The following is a 24,799-nucleotide window of genomic DNA, read 5'->3' as shown; positions in this document are numbered from 1 at the left end:
TCAAGAATTGGATGCTTGGGGCACCTGGGTGGCTCAGCTGGTTAAGTGATGCTTTTGGCTTAGTCATGATGTCAGGTATGTGGGATCGAGCCTGCATCGGGCTCTGCACTGAGTGTGGAGTCTGCATGGGATTCTTTCTCTGCCACCACCTCCCTGCTCCATGCGTGCTCTCTCTCTCAAAATAAATACATAAATTTAAATCTTAAAAATAAGAAAAAGCTGAATGCTTAACTGACTGAGCCACCCAAGTACCCCTTGATTTTTCACTTTTAAGTAATCTCTACACCCAACATGGGGTTCAAACCCACAACCTCGAGAACAGGAGTCATACCCTCTACCGACTGAGTCAGCCAGGCATCTCCTTAAATACGTTTTTTTGGGCAGAAATTTAAATTATATGTGTACATTGATGGGGCTCCCGGGTGGCTCAGTCGGTTAAGTGTCTGACTTCGGCTCAGGTCATGATCTCACAGTTCGTGGGTTCAAGCCTTGTGCTGTTGGGCTCTGTGCTGACAGCTCAGAGCCAGAAGCCTGCTTCAGATTCTGTCTCTCCCTCTCTCTCTCTGCCCCTCCCGGCTCGTGCTCTGTCTCTCTCTCAAAAATAAAAATAAAACATTTTAAAAACATAAAAAAAAATAATTTAGCAGCAGTAAAAAATAACTCCAAAGGATTCAGAACTGTCTTTTTTCTTTATCCTGCCCACAATTCACTCTAGATATGAGCACCCATGCTCACCTAGAAGAAAAACCCCAATGTCAGCTCCACTTTCTTAATGTAACCCGGTGCAAGCTATATTTATTACCTGTAGACTTTGAGAAAGGACATGGGAACCTCTTACCTCTTAGTGGTATCAAGAAGAGCCTGAAAGATGCAGGGAGACAGGGGCAGGGAGGCAGTGCCTGAGAGCAAGAAGCAATTTTAGTGAAGAATCAGAAATAAACTCTACCTTAGTTAGTGGGTCTGTGTGGTTTACAGTGAGTTTAAGTTAGAGTCTGATGAGGACTGAAGCTTTCTGCATGTTCCCCTTCTCAAGGGCATAACCAGTTTGTCAAGTAAGACTGAGTTTGCCAGAGCTTCCTAGAAAAAGATGACCTCAGCTATGAACATCAAGACTGGCATCTTCAAATAATTTTACCAGTTTTTTTTTTTTTTTTTTAATCTGAGGGGCAGGTCCGGAAAAGAAGAGACAAGACTGAAAAGCATTTAAAGAACTTCTGAGTCACCCTGTAATTTGCCAACAGTTGTCGAAGAGCTCCCATCTTTACACCATCCTTCCTACAAATCTTTCTACAAACCCTTGCAGAACATTTCTTTGACTTAAAATTAGCTGTCTGGACACTGAACTAGACAAACCAGTATTTTATAGGACAAAGAAGAAACCAGACTAGTGGCTAAAGAAAAAAAAATTCAAAATGAATGTGTGTAACACCCGCTATTTTACCCAGTGCTCCCCTTCCCATTCAGAAAACTGCCTGTTTTCCTTCCCTTACAGGATTTTAATTCAACTTCAACATAGAAGAAAGTAGAAAGCAATGAAAACCCTACCCAGGAAGAACAACATACTCTCAAATAGCAGGCATTTAAGGAACTTATTTCTTACAGAAATAGATTTTAAAAATGTCATGACACATGTATGTAGGATTATCCCAGAACAAATCTGGAATCCCCAAAATATCTCCTATCATTTCCTTCCCTGCTCACAACTCCAAAAAATCTGCCGGGGTACTAATAGCTATATCACTCTTAAAATCAAAAGTACTATGATCTTGGGGTGCCTGGGTGGTTCAGTCGTTCAAATGTCCAATTTTGGCTCAGGTCATGATCCCACAGTTCGTGGATTCGAGCCCCATGCTCTGTGTGGACAGCTCAGAGCCTGGAGCCTGCTTCAGATTCTGTGTCTCCCTCTCTCTCTGCCCCTCCCCTGCTTGCACTCTGTCTTTCTCTCAAAAATAAATGTTAAAAAAAAAAAAGTACCACGATCTGATTTTAAACAAGTAAATGTGTTCAAAGTAACTATTATTTAAAAATATGCAAAGACAGCCAAACACTAAAGACAGGAAAAACTGATTTATAAAATAGAAAGTGTTTGGAGTCAAAAGTAATGAAAAGCACAAATTGTAAAAGTACCAAATCCTAACCTTCTACAATCTCTCCAGCTAAATGCAGCTGAGCAGTGGCAATATGGTTTCCCTGCAGCAACTGTATTTTTCAAATCCTATGTATTTATTTCTACAGCATTATTAGATAAAATACCCTTGTGAGTTCATAGAAAAGCAGATAGCATCCAACTGCATTCTCTGATAAAGAATGCAAGTAGTAAGAGTCAAAACGTATTTTTTTCTTTTAATGTGAGTTTGGCTTTTAAATGCTTACCTTTCCTGATTATCTGATTAAAAGGGTAAGAAGGTAGTTACAATGTTTAAGAAAGTGTATAAAATTAGATTAAAAGATATGTACAAACTGTGGTTCACTCCACTGTTGTCCCTAATAAGGAAATAAATGCGTAAGTTAGCTCTACATATCGACATATTAAAACAGTCTCTCAATGAAATACAGATAGATTGACGATCAGGATTTAAAAGTCCTATAGACAGTTTAAAACAGATGTCACTTCTCATCGCCTTCATGAAGAAATCATATCTATCATGTTAATTTGGCTGGAATATTTGATCTAATACTTTCTTGCTTGCTTAATTTAGAGATCAAATGCATCTAATTGTTTAGTACAAATGCCACAAATTGTTTAGTACAAATTGCCAATAGATAAACTATTCTGTGCTCTATGACATTCAAACAACTGTTTAAATATTAAGTAAGTTACCAGCTAAAACCGATTATTCTGAATCATGAAAAATTCAAAGGTCCTTTTATGCCATCGTTTTTCTCCGTAAGAACTGTTGTCATTAGTTTTTAAAGTGTATGTATGTATGTATGCATGTAATCTCTACACCCAACGTGGGGCTCAAACTCACAACCCTGAGACCAAGAGTCTCATGCTCTTCTGACTGAGCCAGCCAGGTGCCCCAAGAATTATTACTCAAAATAAAATTGTCTAAAGTCAGACTACGGGAAATTTCCAAAATCATTCTTTCTCCGTGATTTTTAGTTCTTATAAATAAAACACAGTACAACCGTACTATTTCAAAACTAAACTCCTTTTGTTAAGAACACACCTAAGTCTTCATTAAAAAGGGGAGGAAATGGGGGCACGTGTGGGTGGCTCAGTTGATGAAGCATCTGACTCTTGATCGGCCCAGGTCATGATCTCACAGATTGGTTAGTTTAAGCCCCTCATAGGGCTCCATGCTGACAGTGCAGAGCCTGCTTGGGATTCTTCCTCTCTCTCTGTCCCTCCCCTGCTCGCTCTCTCTCTTAAAATAAATAAATAAACTTTATTTTTTTTAATTTTTTAAAACTTTTTTAAATTATTTATTCTTTAATTTTTTTTTTTTTAATGTTTATTTATTTCTGAGACAGAGCATGAGTAGGGGAGGGGCAGAAAGAGAGGGAGACACAGAATCAGAAGCAGGCTCCAGGCTCTGAGCTGTTGGCACAGAGCCCGACGCGGGGCTCGAACTCACAGACTGTGAGATCATGACCCGGGCTGAAGTCAGACGCTTAACTGACTGAGCCATCCAGGCGCCCCTAAAACTTTTTTTTAACATTTATTTACTTTTGAGAGACAGAGCACAAGCGGGGAAGCGGCAGAGAGAGAAGGAGACACAGAATCCCAAGCAGGATCCAGGCTCTGAGCTGTCAGCACAGAGACCGACACGGGGCTCGAACTCACGAATGGCGAGATCACGACCTGAGCCGAAGTCAGACACCCAACCGATTGAGCCACCCAGGGGCCCCATAAATAAACTTTAAAAAGAGGGGGGGGGGTTGGAGGGATGCTTGGGTGGTTCAGTCAGTTGAGCGTCTGTCTGACTTCGGCTCAGGTCATGATCTCACAGTTCGTGGGTTCAAACCTTGTGTTGGGCTCTGTGCTGACAGCTCGGAGCCTGGAGCCTGCTTCGGATTCTGTGTCTCCCTCTCTCTCTGCCCCTCCCTCGCTTGCACTCTGTCTCTCAAAAATATATAAACATTAAAAAGGGGTGGGGGTAATGTTAATCAGTAACATAAATGAAGAGCACCTAAAAGCTGGACACTACCCTAACCCCTTTTCTGGAAAGTAATAAAAATGAGTAAATCAAATGAAAAATAGAAAGCAAGAAGTTCCCAGCAATGACCTATTAGACGACTGCTGTTATTATGAACAGAATAATACATTAATACATACATTTCTGGAAGAGGGAAGAAAATGTTGGTAAACCAAAAAGTGCTTTTATCTTTTAAGCATAATATTCTTCAGATAAATTACAAGAGATTTACTTCAACAACTGAGAGCAAGCTAACTACATGTCATTAATGAAATGTAGCAGAACATTTCATCTAAAAACAAAATCTCTGACGGCTTTCAAACTAGCTACAGTGCAAGCTCAAAGACATAGGATTTAAGAAAAAATTCAGGAGTCACTTCTTTTATGTCCGAAGAAAAGTTTTTCTGCCTACCATGTTTCTTCCACCATCCTAACACTTCAATAATCCTTCGTATCTGCAATCCCATTTGACCACTACTGCTCACTTCTGCTACTAGACTGATGGATTTTAAAATTACATACTGTACTACACTTCCCCTCTTAATTCTTTCCATTACCCAATCTACCAAATCTTGTGGTAACTATGTGGGATTTTAAGAACTTGTGCTTAATCTCAAGATCACATTGTTTACCATGTTTAGTGTTTACATAAAGACTCCTGAGGGCTGCCTGGGTGGCTCAGTTGGTTAAGCATCCAACGCTTGGTTTCAGTTCAGGTCAGGATCTCATGGTTTGTGGGTTCAAGCCCTGCATCAGGCTCTCTACTGACAGTGAGGGATTCTCTCTCTGCTCCTACCCTGCTTGTGCTTGCTCGCCTGCTCTCTCTCAAAATAAACAAATAAAAGCTCAGAAAAAAAAAAAAAGACTCCTGAGGCTATGCCCAATCCACTTCTTAAATTTTTAACTAGTAATCACCCTCACTCATTCTATGTCAGATGTTGTTTTTCATAGTATCTGGTTTTGAAGGGTCCTCCATATCCTCAAAATCAAAGTCTCTTGAGTAATCCCAAATTAATCTTAAGAAGGGGGGCAAATCTTATATGGGGCCTTTAGAGTCCCTATTTGAAAAAGAAAACAGAGACATATAGACAAAGTTATAAAGTTGTCTACAAAGTTGTTGTATTTTTTTCTTTTTTAAAAATGTTTATTTATTTATTTTGAGAAAGACAGAGAGAGAGTGGGGGCAGGGTAGAGAGAGGGGAGAGAGAGAATCCCAAGCAGCCTCCGCAGTGCAGAGCCCGATGCGGGGCTTAAACTCATGAACTATGAGATCCTAACCTGAGCCAAAGTCACACGCTTAACTGACTGAGCCACCCTGGCGCCCCTACAAAATTGTTTTAAACATTAACCTTCAGTAGACTTTCTTACCAGCTATGTCAGGTATCAGTAAATGCTTACTAGTGGTGACAATAATACCTACAGTGACATTCTTTTACCCCTAAATGTTCCAAATGGATGCTGGTTAGAGGAGTGAGATCCTTAAGTCCCATGAAGTTACAAACCGGTGGCCTAGCCGACACATGGAAGAAACACAGGAGCAAAGCAAGATAGCACATTAAGCATTTAGAAAGAAAAACGTAGGTGGGGCACCATGGTGGCTCAGTTGTTAAAGCATCTGACTTCAGCTCAGGTCATGATTTTACAGTTTGTGAGTTCAAGCCCCACTTGAGGTAAGCCTCGCTTCTCTCTCTCTCTGTCTCTGCCTGTGATTCTCCTGTGATTCTCTCTCTCTCTGCCCCTCATTCACTTGTGTCTTCTCTCTCTCTAAAAACAAAAAAACAAAGAAGAAAAAAAAGAAAAAAAAAAGGAAAGAAAAATGTAGACAGGAATAGAAAATGGGGTACACATGAGTCCCCCACCAAAATAACACGAGTCACTCTTGAACTCCAGAAGTTTTCCACGTTTGACTAACCATGACCTTGGCAAAACACTGGGGAGGGTGGTGGGGTGAGAGGGACACCTAGTAACATCACCTGGACATTTATAAATGCTTCACACGCATGCAGAGAGGCACTCAAAATACTTAATAACTGGTGGCATAGGCACCAATCCTTCAGAACGGACACTAGTCAGTAAGCCATATGTGGTGCCAGCCCTGGACTGAAGAGGACAGGACTCACAAGATTTGAGGAAGAAAAAACCCTGTACCTTCATATCAAAGATTCTTGTTTGCTTGCCATTTTGCACTTTGAAACGCCTGGGTGGAAACAGAGGGCAGATGTGGTGTTCATGCAGACTAAGGGCTGATGAGGAGGGAGCAATCCTTAAAATACTCCACAAAAACCAATTTAAAAACAGTATGGCCACTGTCTTGAACCATGTACCAAAAGCTTGGGAACTTAACAAAGGCACATACTGAACATGCCTTATAAGAGACAGACCACTAAACCATTTGTAGATGGTAAATATTTAATTTTCAAACTGTGAATCAGGTGTAGAGGAGTGTAAACAAATTATGAGTATTTACTTACAGGAAAAAAAAAATCAAGGCAAAGCTGCTGAGGCAGAACTACTCATTCTTATTTCAAAAGACTAGCTTTTCGCTCATGGAAGGACTTAACTTTCTGCTGGATTCTCCAATTTGGGGTGTGGAAAACTGAGTAGCTGTCCTGCCCCAGTGGAGTGATGAAGTACTATCCCAGGGCCTACTGGCTAGTAAAGATTTTAAGAATGCCTGGTTCAGTAAGAGAAACCCCTCTCTGTTGTATCCAGTAACAGAAATTAAGTCAAAAAGAAATTATTCCAAATTTCCCACAACAACGAGGATGAGATGCGATCAAGTCCACATTCCTCATACTGGTATCTGGGACTGAACCAAAAGGAAGCAAAGTCACCTTTACAAAATAAGAACAACAAATTAAGAACAGTAGTAAAATGTGTCAACAGTGTTCTGAGGCTCCAGATGAGAGCAGTTCTGAGCTGTTAGATACGAAAATTTGGCTTTGGGACTACATAATGTCAATTTACCAAATGGTTGAACTACACACCTTATAAGCAACTTTAAGCATCCAACTAAGCAGTGTGAATGGGAATAAAAGTGAACCTGTAGTACTCACAGCTGTAACAGCAGGGCTGTAGCAGAGATAAAACAGGACAATGGTTAAGTAGGGACTCTACAACCCAGAGGGACTCTGGCTGACTTCAAACACCAGGCTCTGCCCCTCAGCAGCTGTATGTCCTCGGACACCCTATTTCTTGAGTTTCAGCTAATTTGTTTTGAATACATTTAGGGGCTTATTAGTTGATGCAATGTGCAATTGCTTGTGCCAAAATTCTCCAAATCCCAGACCTACAGTTCCATTTCTCATCTCTCACTTTATCTATTATTACCAATAGTAAAGGGGGGGAAGGGTGCTCTTTTGGGTGTACTTTATCGTTTCTTAAAAGTTGAATATATGCTGACTCGGATGTCAAGTTAAATACCCAAAAAGCTTTCAAGGCAAGATTTCCTTTGTGCATTATTCCAGGTCTTTGGCTCTTAGCCAGTTGGGAAAGATTAGAGTAGAAGGAACTTGTAGGGACCTTAGAGCTCCGACCAATGAACCAAGAGATCTGACCTAATAAAAACAAAGTAAGCGATATGTTACAATGAGATGTGACAATGGATTATTACTTATGACTTAAAATTTTAAAATTTCATTATGAAGGCATTCTTGTAGAAGAAAAATTAAGCAGGTAGCAAGAATACCTGCTTTTTAGAAATTGCTGTGCTTCAGGGTGGGGTGCTTTTAACCTGTTCACAGTACATTTGCTAAGGGCTCCTGAATTTGGTCAAGATTCCACACTGTGCTTTTAGCAACAGGGCGAGAACGGCTAGTGTGAATAAATGAAGCGTGTTATCTTGCACACATGCAACCTCCTAGGATGTGTAAAACTTGCTGTTAAAAGAGCATTTTAAAAATTATTATGCAAACAGTATCAGTACACTTAGTAGGAGACAGAGGATAGTGACCTGGCTTTACTTTTGTTAGAAATGATGTACGTTAACACATCACTTTAGATACAAGGTTTCTTCACTTACCACTTCTGTTGATGTTTCTGCATGCTCAGAAGTAACATGTTCTTGGAGAGATGTCTCCGTATAGCCCATTTTTCCACAATAGGGACAAGTAAAAGACTGTGGCTGCTCTACAGAGAAAGCTTCCCCACCATAGTACAAATCTGAAAAATAAAATGGAACTGCAGTGAGAAATAATAATTATTGTTTTCTTTTATCACATGAAAATGTAAACATATGGTAGGTACAATAATGTAAAACAAAAGTGTCATTGAAATCTCCAAAAACCTCACCCTGTCAAAGAGTGCTTAGGTACCTCATATGTGCAACATCCTTATTTTGCCTGGGACTCCATGCCACCCCTCCAAAATTCCTTTTTCACCCACATAGCTATTATTTCCTTAAGAGAAAAACAAACAGGGACACCTGGGTGGCTCAGTCGGTTGAGCATCCGACTTCAGCTCAGGTCATTATCTCATATCACAGTTCGTGAGTTCAAGCCCCGCATCTGGCTCTGTGCTGACAGCTCGGAGCCTGGAGCCTGCTTTGGATTCTGTGTCTCCCTCTCTCTGCCCCTCCCCTGCTCATGCTCTTTCTCTCTCTCAAAAATAAAGAAAAAATTTTTTTAACGTTTGTTCGTTTTAGAGAGACAGAGACAGAGCATGAGCAGGGGAGGGGTAGAGAGAGAGGGAGACACAGAATTGAAAGTAGGCTCCAGGTTCTGAGCTGTCAGCACAGAGCCCAACGTGGGGGCTCAAACCCACAAACTGTGAGATCATGACTGAAGCTGAAGTCAGATGTTTGAGCCACCCAGGTGCCCCATCTCTCTCTCAAAAACAAATATACGTTAAAAAATTTTTAAAAAGAGAGAAAAACAAACAACTTTTTATCCTTTCATTTAACTTTGAATGTTTTTTTAAGATATTTTTAAGTAGTCTCTATACCCAATGTGGGGCTTGAACCCACGACCTTGGGATCAAGAGTTACATGCTCTTCAGACTGAGCCAGCCAGGCCCCCTCCCTTCATTTAATTCTGAAACATCTTTCATTTCACATCTAGTTCTAATTTTACTGTAATTTATTTTTTCTTTATCTCTGTGGCTACTGTACCAAAGCCAGTGTCAACACAAAGAAATCAGCAGAGGGAGAGGTGCCCAACTGGCTCAGTCGGCAGAGTGTGTGACTCCTGATCTTGGAGTTGTGAGTTTAGTTCTCTACATCTGGTACAGAGATTACTTAAAATAAAATCTTAAAAAAAAAAAAAAAAAAGAATCAGCAGGGCATATCATAATACAAGAACACAAGTGCTCGGAATAGGCAAATGTGATCAATATGCCAAACCCCAGATGCAGCTATCTGTCTAAAGCACACACCATTCTTACAGCAGGAAGGACCCTGAGCAAAAATGCTAACTTGAATGGAGTACTACCACAACAGACTCTGTCCATGTTGGTTACTGAAGAACTGATGAATTAGTGATATTCTATGGGAATAATCTGTTTGCCTCATTAGTACATCTCAAGAAATAAGTTTATTTTTCTCCATTAGTAACACAAAAGGAAATGCATTTGAAAGTATATTTAGTATGTTATGTCACTTCATTCCAAAGAACTATACTTAACATGAAACAAATGCTTAATTTAATAGGATATGAGGGGGCACCTGGGTGGTTCAATCAGTTGGGTATCCGACTTCGGCTCATGTCATGATCTCGCGGTTCATGAGTTTGAGCTCGGCATCAGGCTCTGTGCTGACAGCTCAGAGCCTGGAGCCTGCTTCAGATTCTGTGTCTCCTTCTCTGACCCTCCCCTGCTTGTGCTCTTGTCTCTCTCTCTCTCTCTCAAAAATAAACATAAGAATTTTTTTAAAAATAGCACATTATAAGAGAAAATTTTATAAGAGAGAACATTTGCTATGTGAGAGATTTGTTCACATTCATTTTTAGGAAGATTTAGGCTATCTTAAAAGTATTTGCCCATACACACTTGTGCACACACACTCACACTCACACACACATTATTATATGTATAAGACTTGCCAGGTATATTTGGGATAGGTGGGGATAAATATATAAAAATCAATAAAACTTCTTCACTTGATAAAAGACATCTACAAAAAAACTATAGCTAACATCACACTTATTGGTGAAAGACTGGATGTTTTCCCCCCTAAGACCTGGAACAAGACAAGAGTGTCTGCTTTAGCCATTTCTATTCATTATTTTACTGGATGGTCTAGTAATTAGGCAAGAAAATGAAAGGAAAAGCAGCTAGAGGGAAAGGAAGAAGTGGAACCATTTGTAATCAGCAGATGACATGACCTTGCATATAGAAAACCCTAAAAAATCCAATTAGATCCTATTAGAACTAATGAACAACATCATAGGATATAAGATCCATACAAAAACCAATTATTTTTCTATATACATGCAGTGAACAATCCAAAAATAAAAATTTAAAAATACACTTACAATAACAAGAATAAAATACTTAGTAACACATTTAAAGAAGGAAGTATAAAACTTAACCTCTGGTAATTACAAAACTTTGTTGAAAAATATTAAAGACAAACTAAACAAATGGAAAAACATCTCATGTTCACCAACTGGCAGACTTAATACCGTTGCTCTCCAAACTGATCTACAGACTTAAAACAATCCCCATCAAAATCCCAGTTGGCTTCTTTGCAGAAATGTGATGAGCTGATCCTAAAATTCTTTCATAGAAACTCAAGGTATCTAGAATACTCAAAACAATCTTGAAAAAACAAAAAACAAAACAAAGCTGGAAGACTCATACTTGTCAATTTCAAAGCTTACTAGAAGTTTACAGTAGTTAAGACTGTGGTACTAGCATATAGACAGATATATAAATCAATGAAACAGACGGAGACTCTAAGGAAAGACACATTTATGGTCAACCAACTTTCCTAATAGCTTTATTGAGATATTTCAGACATATAAAATTATGTATATTTATGATATACAACTTGATGTTCCGATGCAGTATGCACTGTGAAAAGATCACCATGTCTACATAGTTACCTGTGTGTGTGTTGAAAAAATTTAAGATCTGCCCTCTCCAAAAATTTCAAGTATACAATATAATATTGTTAACTATGGTCACCTTACTGTACATTAGCTCCCCAGAGCTTATTCATCTTGCATAATGAAACTTTGTACCATGTGACCAATATTACACCAATCCCCTACCCCTCCCACCTCAGGTCAACTGATTTTCAACAAGAATGCCAAGACAATTCACTGCGTAAAGAATAGTCTTTTTCAATAAATGATGCTGGGACAACTGGATATCCATATGCAAAAGAATGATCTATCTCATCATTCCATATACAAAAATTAATGCAACATGGAGCAAAGATCTAAATGTAAAAGGCTAAGTGGTGCCTAACTGGCTCAGTAGAAAGAGTATGTTACTCTTGATCTCGGGGCTGTGAGTTCGAGCCCTACACTGCATGTAGAGATTACTTAAATAACTAAAAAAAAAAAAAAAAAAAAAAGTAAAAGCGAAAACAATAAAACTCTTATAAGGAAACAAAAATGTAAATCTTCATGATCTTAGACCGGGTAATGGTTTCTTAGATATGACACCAAAAGCAAAACAAAAGAAAATAAAAAGATAAACTGGACATCATCAAAACTAAAACTTTTGTAGGGGCGCCTGGGTGGCTCAGTTCAGTTAAGCATCCGACTCTGGATTTTGATTCAGGTCATAATCTCACGGTTTGGGAGTCTGAGCCCCGCATGAGGCTCTGCGCTGACAAGCACAGAGCCTGCTTGGGATTCTCTCCCCCCTCTCTCTGCCCCTCCCCCACTCACTCTCTCTCTCTCAAAATAAATAAACAACAACAACAACAAATGAAAATCTTTGTGCTTCAAAACATACCATCAAAAAAGTGAAATGACAACCCATGAAATGGGAGATTTCTGCAAATCATCCACCTGATAAGGAACTTGTATAAAGAGTATATAAGGAACTATTAAAACTCAATAATAAAAAGACATATTACCCAATTAAAAAAATGGACAAAGGATCTGAATAGACATTTCTCCAAAGTAGATATACAAATGGCCAGTAAGCACAAGAAAAGATGGTTACTATTATTAGCCATCAGAGAAATGCAAATCAAAACCATATGAGATACCACCTCACACCCACTATGATGGCTAGAAACAGAAAAGCTCCGTGCTGAGTGTGGAGCCTGCCTGAGATTCTCTCTTCCTCCCTCATGCGTGCGTCTCTCTCGCTCTCAAAACAAAAAAACCCCAAGTGCCGACTAGGTAAGAAATTATAGCATGAAACATTTATAGCCTTTCTTACGGATTAACAAGGGCTTCTAATCAACTGCAGAAACAGAAACTGTGCTTCCTGGCAGCCAGAGCAAGAATACTTGTGTACTGCTAGCACGAACAGTTCATTTATTTTACTGAGGCGCTCCTTCCATTTCATACCGTGTCAGTTTTCTAGATAGATATCTGAATAGCTTTTATGAACAGTTGAGCTATGATTATGAGAATTCTTTAGAATACAAAAGTAAGAGTCATGTTATTTTTAATGTATGCTGTCGGGAATAGTTTTAGAACATCTTGCCTTTAAACTTCTTCACGCACATGCACACAAAATTCTAAATGACAACCCATTAGAATGAGAAATAAATACGTACCAAAATCTACCCTTGTTAATATGCACTGCATTGGGTGGTCAGTTGTATGCCTTGTGGTTGTTGCACCACTTTCATAACAAGATGCACAAAGATCGTAATCGTAGCAAATTAAACACTTATATCTGCGACCTCGAAAATTTCCTTTTAAACATGCATCACAGCTGACACCTATTAAAAAAAAAAGAAATATCATTAATTAGCAGCTGTAATAGGCCCCACTCCATCTCTTTTTTATAACATTTTTTAAGTACAGATTTAACCCCAAATTTCCTTTCCCAAATGACCAGAAACAACATAGTCAGATGATACGGGAATAGCTGACACTGTGGTGGATTTGTTACTCTGATTTACATTCCTCATGAAAATAACTTAAAATATTTGATAAAAATGTAAAATCAACTTTTAAAATGCCTTGATGAGCTAGCAGGCGGATAAAAACCAAGTGAAAGAGGAACTGGTAACTAGAATCACTAAAGGGGGCAAGCATTCATTTACCAAAGCAGGTAAAAATCTGAGCTTGGATTTTCACAGCGTTGCAGGACAAAGCACAGGAAGTGAATACCAAAGTCTGCCAAAGGTGGAGTGTCTAACAAGCAATTCCTTGTAAGGCTGAGACCCTAATATACTCTCAGTGCATGGGCAAGCCAGAAATCCTCCCTAAGGGATTACAAAACTTGCCCTAGTGAAATTCCCTCACCCGCTTGGCACAAAACAACAACAAAAAGCCCTGAAAAATCATAACCACAAACCAGCCCAGCCCTGTAATGAGTGAAGAGTCCAAATTTAAACTAACAAATGGTTCCAAATGGTTCTCAGGTGAAGAGTTTAGTTTAAAGTGGTCTGGGGTGCCTGGCTGGCTCATTTGGTGGAGCGGGCAGCTCTTGATCTCAGGGCTGTGAGTTTGAGCCCCATGATGGGTGTTGAAATCACTTAAAAACAAAATATAAACAAACAAACAAACAAACAAAGTGGTCCTAAGGGAGCAAACACTACCACCAAGCCTCTGGCAGAAATAAACTTCCACAGCATGAATCCATACACAAAATACACACACACACACACACACACACACACACACACACACACACAGCACCATGAGAAAGAAGTAGCAGAAACAGCCGAATCAGACTGGGAAAGAGTTTATATCAGAATTGGATATGAGGTAATAGTTAATAGGTTAAAGTAAATAAAAGAGAAGTTTGAAAAGAAGAGGCAACCAACAGATTTGAAAATGAAGCAAACAACATCTAAATATAAAAAAATTAATTAGAATTTAAAACTTGATGGGCAGGCATAATAGTAGGAAAAGCCTCTTATTCACAAGTAATATGCTTGGTTATGCAAAAACCCAATACAGCTAAATTATTATAGTTATTTTAAGCAAGGTTGATAAATATAAAAACTAATTTAATAAAGTATCGGTTGTATTTCATAACTCCAAAAAAGAAAAATTTATTATTAAAAACATGTCATTTAAGATTGTACTCACATGAGGTACTTAGGATTCGTAAAATTCAGAGAAAAAGTAGGTAAGTGGTTACCAGGGACTGGGTAGGGTTGTTAAATGGGTACAGAATTTCAGTTTGGGATGGTGGAAAAATTCTGGAGTTGGTTGTGCAACAATGTGAATATACTTAAAGCCAATGAGTTGTACGTACAAAAAATGGTTAAAATGATAGATTTTATGTTTTACCACAATAAAAAAAATATGGCATTTGTAACAGCATTAAAAAAAATGCCTATGAAATGGGATGCATGGGTGGCTCAGTCGGTTAAGTGTCTGACTTTGGCTCAGGTCATGATCTCCTAGATCTCACTGACAGTGCAGAGCCTGCTTGGGATTCTCTCTCTCTCTCTCTCTCTCTCTCTCTCTCTCTCTCTCTCTCTCTCTCTCTCTCTCCTTCTTTCTCTGTCCCTTCCCCACGGGTGCTTTCTCTCTCTCTCAAAATAAATATAAAAAACTTTAACCAAAAATGGCCCTTTATAAAGCTAATCAGTAAAAATATATTCAGGGATGCCTGGCTGGCTCAGTTGGTGGAGCATGTGACTCTAGATCTCGTGGTTGTGGGTTCAAACCCTACACTGGGTGCAGAGATTACTTTAAAAAAAAAAATCTTGGGGCACCTGGGTGATTCAGTCAGTAGTGTCTGACTCTTGATTTTGGCTCAGGTCACGATCTTATGAGATCAAGCCCACATTGGGATCTGCATTGGGCAATGACTGCTTAAGATTCTCTTTCCCTCTGGGGCGCCTGGGTGGCTCGGTCAGTTAAGCGTCCGACTTCGGCTCAGGTCATGATCTCATGGTCCGTGAGTTCGAGCCCCGCGTCGGGCTCTGTGCTGACAGCTCAGAGCCTGGAGCCTGTTTCAGATTCTGTGTCTCCCTCTCTCTGACCCTCCCCTGTTCATGCTCTGTCTCTCTGTCTCAAAAATAAATAAACGTTAAAAAAAAAAAAAAAAAAAAAGATTCTGTTTCCCTCTCCCTCTGCCCCTCCCTTGTGCATGCATACATGTGCACAGTCTCTCAAAAAAAAAAAAAATCTTAAAAAAAAAGTATATGTATATTCAAAGACATTAAAGGACTTAAAAAAAATAATAATATCAAGTTCACGGAAGAGAAGGTTCAATGAAATGAAATGTCAATTCTCCCCAAATTGATTCATGGATTCAGTGCAATTCTAATCAAAATCACAAAAGAAGTTTTTGTGGGACATGATAAGCTGACTCAAATTTTTATGCAAGTTACAAAGGGCCACAAATAACCAAGGTATTCCTGAAGAAAAATAAGATGGAGGGATCTGCTTAACATATCAAGAGCTATTATAAAGCTAAATTAAGACAGGATGGTATCAGCACAGACACAGATCATTTGACCAATGAGAAGAGAATTGAAAGCCCAAAACAGATACACCCATGTTGAAATCTGTTTTATGACAACAAAGTCCCTAGAGATCAGTGGGGAAAGGAGGGAGTAGTAGAACACGTGATCATCCATATGTGGGGAAAATAAAATCAGATCTCTTCCACAGATCCCATACACAAACACCAATTCTGGATGGCTTAAAGAGAAATGTCGAAGGAAACTAAAATATATATATATATATTTTATAATATATTTATAATATACTTTATAATATATATAATTATAATATTTATACTATTTATAATGTTTTATAAAATATTTAAAATATATTATAATAAAATATATTGCATATTTATTTATATAATAAAATATATTTTATAAAATATTTATAATTATATTTATAAAATTTATATTTTATAAAATATCTAAAATATATAAATATATATTTATATATATATATTTTTTTTAATTCAAAAAATCCCTCAAAGGCCATATAGGGAAATAATTATATGAGCTCAGAGTAGGAAATAATTTCTTAAAACACATACATATGGTCGAAACCAAAAAGAGAGACATTAAACCACATTAAAATTAAGACTTTTTCTTTACCTTCTAATGCCCTAGAGTGATGGAAAGCAAGAAGGCCCTGAAACTGGTGATACGTGCAACATACATGACAGACAACAGTTTGGTATTCAGAATACATCAAGAATGCGGGCATATCAGTAAGAAGACATCCAATAGAAAAATGGGCAAAATGGGGTGCCTGGGTGGCTCCGTTGTTTGAGTGTCCAACTTTGGCTCAGGTCATGATCTCATGGTTTATGAGTTTGAGTCCTGCATTGGGCTCTGTGCTGACAGCTCAGAGCCTGGAGCCTGCTTCAGATTCTGTACCTCCCTCCCAACCCCACTCTCTCTCTCTCAAAATAATAATAATAATATTAAAAGAAAAAAGAAAAAAAAAGAGAAAAATGGGCAAAGACTTCAATGGGCACTATAAAGAACAAACACAAATGACCGATAAATATATGAAAAGATGCTCAATCTCATCAGTCATCAAAGAAGTACAAATAAAATTTTCAGGAGCTATCATTTTACACCTACCAGTCTGGCAAAAACCTAGAAATCTGATGATTTTGAGTGCTAGTGAAGATACAACAGAAACACTTCTACTTTGCTAGTGGTAGCATACATCATCACAACAACTTGGAAAATTTTGTTCACATTCTAGTCAAGTTAAATATGTGCAATTCCAATGACTCTGAGGTTTCACTCTTACGTATATTCCCTGGGGAATCTTTTGTCCATGTGTACCAGAAGAATGGAGAAGAATGTTCACAGCAGTTTTTGCAACATGGTAAGGGAGGGGGGATGTTAACAACCCAAAGGCCCATCAACAGTCTATTACAGAATGAATTAGAAAATGCATCATAGCCATAGGCAAAGACTTCAAGAATCTCAGATGTATCAAAGAAAGTCTCAAAGAACACACATATATGTTTTAAGTTATTTATTTATTTATTTTTAGAGAGAGACACAGAGAGCGAGCGAGGAAGGGGCAGAGATGGAGGCAGAGAGAGAATCCCTGGCAGGTTCCAGTCAGTATGAAGCCCAATGCAGGGCTTGAACTCACGAACCTTGAGATCATGAAAGAGTCAGAAGCTTAACCGACTGAGCCACCTAGGCGCCCTGCAAAGAACATATATAGTTTAAAGTTCAAAAACACCATCTAGTTTAGGAAATCAAACATGTAGTGAAACTATAAAAGGAAAATAGGGAATGACAAAATTTTGGTCAGTGGTTTCCTCTGGGGGGAGTGGAGTACTCAGCGATCTTGAAAGGTAATACTTTCACATCTAGCAGAGGGGATCTGTAGTACCACTCTTTTCCTTTACATTTATTTGAAAAACGTCCTCAACTATCCCTCAATTTTTCTTCAAGTCTCCTCCCCCTTCAATAAAAAACAAACAAACAAAAAACAAAGCTTATAACAACCCTTGGGCTGTCAGTTCAAGATGGAAAACTGGCATAGTTTTGGCAGATTACAGATTCTCAATAAATGTTTACTGAATAAGTTTTTATTTAAAAAAGAACATGGATTCTTGTTATTAACCATGGGCTCTTAGGCAAACCACTTATTGTACTCTACTACATTTCTTCATCTATTAAGTTTGCTGTGAGAATCATATGAGAAGAAACATTTGAAGGTCTTAAATTTTATTTTATTAAAAATTTTTTTCTTTTTTTTTTAGTGAGCTCCAAAGTGAGCTCCACTGACAGCAGTGAGCTCGATGTGGGGCTCAAACTCATGAACCATGAGATCATTACCTGAGCCGAAGTTGGACACTTGACCGGCTGAGCCACCCAGGCTGAGCCACCCAGGTGCCCTTGAAGGTCTTAAATTTTAAAACAAATACTTATTTATTTTTAAGTAATCTCTACACACGAGCGGTCTTGAACTCATGACCTTGAGATCAAGAATCACACACATTCCTCTGACTGAGCCAGCCAGGTGTGCCTGAAGGTCTTACATTATTCTATTCAAATGTGGTAGGACTAGGTTATCATATTTTCTTTCTGGTATACAATTTGATATCAGTAATAGTATAAACAACCTTTTATTTTTTATTTTTATTTAAAAAAATTTTTTTAAACGTTTATTTTATTTTCTGAGACAGAGAGAGACACAGCATGAGCAGGGAAGGGGCAGAGAGAGAGGGAGACACAGAATGTGAAGCAGGCTCCAGGCTCTGAGCTGTCAGCACAGAGCCCAACGCGGGGCTCGAACTCACGAACTGTGAGATCGTGACCTGAGCCGAAGTCGGATGCTTAACCAACTGAGCCACCCAGACGCCTCTAATTTTTATTTTTTGAGAGAGAGAAAGAGTACATGTGCACACACACACACTTACACAAATAGGGCAGGGGCAGCGGGCGGACAGAGAATCTTAAGCAGGCTCCACGCTCAGTGCAGAGCCTGTCAAGGGATTCCATCTCATGACCTGAGCCAAAATCAAGAGTCAGAAACTTAACTGACTAAGCCACCCAGGCACCTCTATATACAACCTCTTAAATCAGTCCTCAAAATATCCTTCACGATTGTTAAGATTTCCAGAGATGTACTGAGATCTCACCAAGTTACACTGAAAGCCAAATGATGGCATCAAGCCAGTAGTTTTCCAGCAAATTCAATAAATATCAAGTGCCTACTATGTTCTAGGTGGTGGGGAGACAGCAATAAACAACACAGACAGAGCTCCGCCCCTATGAAGCTGCTAACACTTTGGTGGGTGAAGACAGGTATAAAAACACATGAAGCTGTAAAGCAAGTTAGAAGAAAGTGCTATGGAGGAAAATAAAGCAGAAAACAGAAAAATTGTGTGGGCAAGAAAGCTTCACAGAAAAGATGGTATTTGAGCAAAAGGATGGAATACTTCAAAATTTGCTCATTCAAAACAGCTGCCAGGCATGATAACGCTTTAAACATAAAACACAAACATAAAACATAAAAATCTTGAAAAGCAGTAAATAACTGCTTAGATTCACAAATGGAAGTTTAATCTAACTGGATACAATAACTTTGCCAAACAAATGTAGCATGAACTGTGCTAAAAAGATGCCAGAAAGGTAAACCCAGCTTTGAACACTAACTTTCTGGTGTGTCCCATCTGACGTTACTGTGTAGGCCTGACCTTCCTTCCCATAGTGGGGATGCTGGCTGACCAATATAACGTGAACAAACCTTACGGCAACCCTGGATGGTGATGCTACCAAACTGCATCCATCACGTTCAGTAGGAAGGTCTGCTGGTGCTTATCCCTTGCCTGTTTTACTCTTCTGATATAATTCAAGGCTATCTAAATCTAAATGCCCATGATCTTGAAGTGCCTGCGGCGCTCAGTGAGTTAAGCAGCCAACTCTTGATTTCGGCTCAGGTCATGGTCTCATGGTTCATGAGCTTAAGTCCCACATCGGGCTCTGTGCTGACAGTGCGGAGCCTGCTTAGATTCTCTCTCCTCGTCTCTCTCTCTGCCCCTCCCTGCCTCTCTCTCTCTCTCTCTCTCTCTCTCTCTCTCTCTCTCTGAGTAAATAAACTTTAAAAAATTAAGAATGGGGCACCTGGGTGGCTCAGTAGGTTGAGCGTCCAACTTCAGCTCAGCTCATGATCTCACAGCTTGTAAGTTCAAGCCCTGCAGCAGGCTCTGTGCTGACAGCTTGGAGCCTGGAGCCTGCTTCAGATTCTGTGTCTCCTTCTCTCTCTGCCCCTAACCCATTCCCATTCTGTCTCCATCTCTCTCAAAAATAAACAAACATTAAAAAAAAATTTTTTTTAATAATAAACTAAAAAAAAAAAAATGCCCATAGCTCTCCTAAGAGATAAGGGTATGAGGTGGTGGGAGGCTTCACCTACAACCAAGCTGGAGTTTAGTAACTGTCAGATCTTTAGGAAACAGCAGTGTTGGGATGCCTGGCTGTCTCAGTCAGTAGAGCATGCAACCTTTGATCTCAGGGTTGTGAGCTCGAGCCCCATGTTGGGTGTAAAGACTACGTAAAAAAATTAAATCCTAAGAAATAGGGCTGTTGTTATTGTTTTTAAAATAATATTAACTATTTTTCATGGAGTCGTTTCTTTTTCTTTTTTTAAATTTTTTTTTACATTTATTTATTTTTGAGACAGAGAGAGACAGAGCATGAACAGGGGAGGGGCAGGCAGAGGGGGGGACACAGAATGGGAAGCAGCCTCCAGGCTCTGAGCCATCAGCCCAGAGCCTGACGCGGGGCTCAAACTCAAGGACCGCGAGATCGTGACCTGAGCTGAAGTCGGACACTTAACCGACTGAGCCACCCAGGCGCCCCATGGAGTCGTTTCTAAAATGTATGTTTCCTAACTTCAAGTCGATAGACACAACTTTTATGATTCAAAGTTATTATTTCAAACACAAATATACAGTTCAGCCATACCATCAAACATTATGATAGGTAAGTTCTTAGCAGGGTCTCTTAAAACATAAGAGTTGCTTTATAAATTATCTATGCTGTCAAATACGCTATGGAGGATTTCTGTGATTAGAGGACTATGAATAAAAAATCAAGGAGGTGAAAATGTTTTATATCAGTTTTCCACACAGCCTGCCCTTCTCATTGTAATAGCTCTGCCATTTAACACTTCTAATTTAATTCTTCGAATCTGTCAACATAAGCTTAAATCAATACCTAATTAAGTCAGTATCTTAAGTTTGTAGAAGATTCCATACCACCTTCTACTTGCATGTAGCTCTAAATATGCAAACAAAAGCACAGAAGCATACACAGGCTCTGCAGCAGTTTCCTGATAGCGACCAAGTCTCCCTTTCCCCCCGCCCCCCACTCCCACTCCGAGTTACCAAATCTCATTTAGCTTTGACAAAGAGCCCAGATTTCCCACTTAGAGTCCCTTCTGAGTATACCTGTCTGAATTCATTTTAATAACACAGACTAACAAAATTTGCTTCCTTAGTGTCAACTACACACAATCTACGGCTCCAACTAGAGGAAAAAAAGTTAGCTCTTTGCTGCACAGCCTCCTGGTTAGCAGTTGTGGTCGTACCTGGTACCAGGAGGCTCAGGAAAGTCTGGAACAGAACATATATGCGGCTCATGTCAAATTATCAATTCTTTAATAGAAGAATGGAGCTGCCTCTGATTAGATGTTAAGGATAAAGTTCCTGCAGAAAAGCATGATGTCACAACAGAAACAAGAGTTCAAATACTGTCAAATAAAATACTGCCTTGAGAGGCAAGGCTGGAAAACCATTGGGTGTCAGCACTGAGATCTACTGGATTAACAAAATATGTTTAGGTTTCGTTTGCCCTATATTAAATACAGCTTGCAAAAACTGAGTTAACCACATAATAAAATACGCAAACTCATCTTTGAATAATCTAGCTTTAGCCATATTGCAACATAAATTAGGATAAGCACTGGTCTGTAAAATGTAACTACACAAACAGCATCATAAAGTTATGGTGGGATATTTGTGATCCCCCATCTAACCAAGCTCACTTACGAGGTAAAAATGCTAGGAAATATAGTTTGACATCAATTTTGATATTGGCACAGATGAAACTTAAATGAAGAGAATGGTGTATTTCTGACAACTCCTATCTGTAAGAGGTGTATCTGAGCACATTCATATCCTCAACATTTATCTATTTAAAAAAATTTTTTTAACTTTTATTTATTTTGGAGAGAGAGCGAGAATGCAAGTGAGGGAGGGGCAGAGAGAGAGGGAGACAGACACAAGATCTGAATGAAGCAGGCTCCAGGCTATGAACTGTCAGCACAGAGACCGATGTGGGGCTCCAACTCGTGAACCGTGAGATCATGATCTGAGTGGAAGTCAGACGCTTAACTGACTGAGCCACCCAGGCGCCTCTACATTTATCTTTTTATTTAGCAGTTCTGTAAAATAAATATACAAAAGCTATGAATTAAAATCAGAGGAAAGAATGCCCTCTAGTGGGAACAGAAAATAAAGTTTTAAAAAGCCACTAACATAATATGTAAAGTCTTTTCTCCCCTTAATTTTCTAAAATGAAACAAAGAGGCTGCTATATTTATTTATGATGGTTTATTTATTTGCTTTAAAGATTTTATTTTTAAGTAATTTCTACACCCAATGTGGGGCTCGAACTTCTTTACAATGCTGAGATCAAGAGTCACATGCTCTACCAACTGAGCCAGACAGGTACCCCTATTTACAGATCTTTAAAAAATTTTTTTAAATGTTTTTATTTATTTTTGAAGGAGAGAGAGAGACAGAGCATGAGCGGGGGAGGAGCAGAGAGAGAGGGAGACACAGAATCAGAAGCAGGCTGCAGGCTCTGAGCTGTCAGCACAGAGCCCGACACAGGGCTCAAACCCATGAACTGTGAGATCGTGACCTGAGCCACAGTCGGACACTTAACCGACTGAGCCACCCAGGCGCCCCCCTATTTACAGATCTTTAAAAAGGAAAAACCCAAAGGGTGATATAGCTTTTTCTTTTTTCAATAAATTTTTAGGTAGGGAAGAGCTGATGGGAAGGGAAGGTCAATAAAGGGCAGTGATCTGTCAAGGAATACAGTGACAAGGAACACAAAAGGAAAGAACCCTCCTGGAATTTGAAGGCCTGGGATTATATAACATAGTATTTGTCAATGACAATTTATTTTGACTTCTAGTGCCAGGTAATTTGGGGAGAAGACCCTCTTTTTACTTTAGCAAAATATCTAAGTATTATCTCTCTAGGGCCTCTGCGTTTCTTTTCTTCTTCTTTTTTTTTAATGTTTATTTATTTTGAAAGAGAGAGAGAGAGAGCGAGCATGCACACAAGTGCAACCAGGGGAGGGGCAGAGAAAGAGGGAAAGAGAGAATCCCAAGCAGGTTCCACACTGTCAGCGCAGAACCTGACACAGGGCTTGGACTCACAAACTGTGAGATCATGACCTGAGCCCAAATCAAGAGTCAGATGCACAACCAACTGAGCCACTCAGGCACTTCAGGGCCCTTGCATTTCCAATAAGCGTGACTTAGAGAAAACAAAAAACAAAAAAAACCCAGTATATTATATTGCAAATGCTATATAATACAATTAATGTTGAGAATGGCACAGAGAACTATGTCATTAAAACAACTTTATAATGATAAGGGCAATTTCCAAGAAAAGGTTCTTTGAATTAAGTGGTTGAAAAATCATGCAACCCTTTGAAGAGGATCTCAGATGAACATGGAAGCAATTAATGAACCACTTATTGTAACTCAGTGAAAAGCAGAAGTAGCCAGAATTAAAGAAGATGGTCAAAGGATATTTCCAGAAGCAAAACTGCAGGAGGAAGGAATTTAAGACAAATTTTAAAATGCTTCTCACAATCTGGGAGCTTAGATCAGGAGTGAAAAGCTTTCCTTCTGTCTATTAAAGAATCACAGAGGAAATTCAATCATGCTTGCAAAGGTGAAGTAACTCCAGGAGTTTCCCACACACCACCACCAACCACCACCACCAAAACTCTATACATGTTTATTTAAAAAAATCTCTACGATGGTGAAGGGAGAAAGTCAAGAGAAGAGAAAACTGAGTAGAGAAACTCATACAAACACATACCATTCAAGAAAAGACCTATAAAGAGAGTCCAAGGGCAGAGAAAGAGAAATGAGAAAGAGGTACACAGTTCGGGGGAGGGGAGGGGCAAGATTCAGAAGGAAGAGAACCAGAGTGACCGAGAGGAACACTGAAGTATGGAAAACACGGAGGAGTGTGCAGCATGCTTGCTCTTCACACTTGGTAGACTCGCTTGAAACTGATACATTTACCTGGCAATTTAAAACAACCCTTTATTACCGAGACTCAGTTTTACTTTATTGTTTTCAGGTAGAATTCTACAAGTTCTGTCCTATGTGACAATAAGGGGCATCCATGTATCCTTTCATTATTTACTGAGTATCTAATATGTGCCAGATACAGCAAGGAACAAAAATCTTTGCTACATAGAGCTATACTCTAGTGGTGTCGGTAGCAACTTCTATCATTATTGTGAGCCAGAAAGCTTACCTATATTACTTTATTAATCCTCACAACAAAGTGATGAGGTATTTGCAAAGTGTGATAAATCTTCTTCTGTGGCTAAGGAGGATTCAAAGCCGGTTCAAATTTGCCCCAAAAAGCGGACAGAAAGGCAGGGGCTGGACGTTATATTACTGAGTTCCTTACTCATTTTGTCAAAGAGGGAAGTTAAATTCTCTACAATTCTCTAAAGGTTTTCAGTGCAGAGGAAGTTGGCCCCTTTGGGAACAAAGGAGTGGTTTGCTCGGTTTTAAAGAACTAGTCTACGCTCTTAGTTCACAGAAACACATCCCTGGCCTGCAAACGGAAACCCATCTTAGTAACAATGGACTTGCTCATTGATGAGCAGCCTTTCAGAAACTCTTATCTGGAAACAGAGAAGATTCTATATTACTCAATCTATTATTATCTTCAGCCATGATTAGAGCTGTTTTCTGACTCACACATAAGATGAAGGAAGAGGAGGTACAGAAGGATTTCAGTGAATATCTGATGAATGAATGGAAAGAGAAGGGGACATTTTTCCTAGAGTA

General features: G+C 39.1%; 1 protein-coding gene across 3 annotated transcripts in view; it reads right to left on the bottom strand.

The window, feature by feature from the left end:
• KCMF1 (potassium channel modulatory factor 1) overlaps positions 1-24,799 on the bottom strand; it is a 78,961-nt gene that overhangs the window by 17,348 nt on the left and 36,814 nt on the right. Inside the window, exons 1-3 of one of the 3 annotated variants that reach the window (XM_045054488.1) lie at positions 21,272-21,338; positions 12,823-12,990; positions 8,164-8,303 (exon numbers count right to left, since the gene is read on the bottom strand). In XM_045054488.1, the coding sequence (XP_044910423.1) occupies positions 8,164-8,303; positions 12,823-12,990; positions 21,272-21,323 (360 nt within the window). In that variant the 5' untranslated portion in view covers positions 21,324-21,338. Of the gene's footprint in view, positions 1-8,163; positions 8,304-12,822; positions 12,991-21,271; positions 21,339-24,799 lie in introns of those variants that run through there. The other 2 variants (XM_023251819.2, XR_006595703.1) reach the window with 2 other exon arrangements.

Source organism: Felis catus, chromosome A3 (genome assembly GCF_018350175.1).
Source record: "Felis catus isolate Fca126 chromosome A3, F.catus_Fca126_mat1.0, whole genome shotgun sequence".
NCBI classification, from domain to species: domain Eukaryota; kingdom Metazoa; phylum Chordata; class Mammalia; order Carnivora; family Felidae; genus Felis; species Felis catus.
This window is presented reverse-complemented; position numbering and strand designations above follow the sequence as displayed.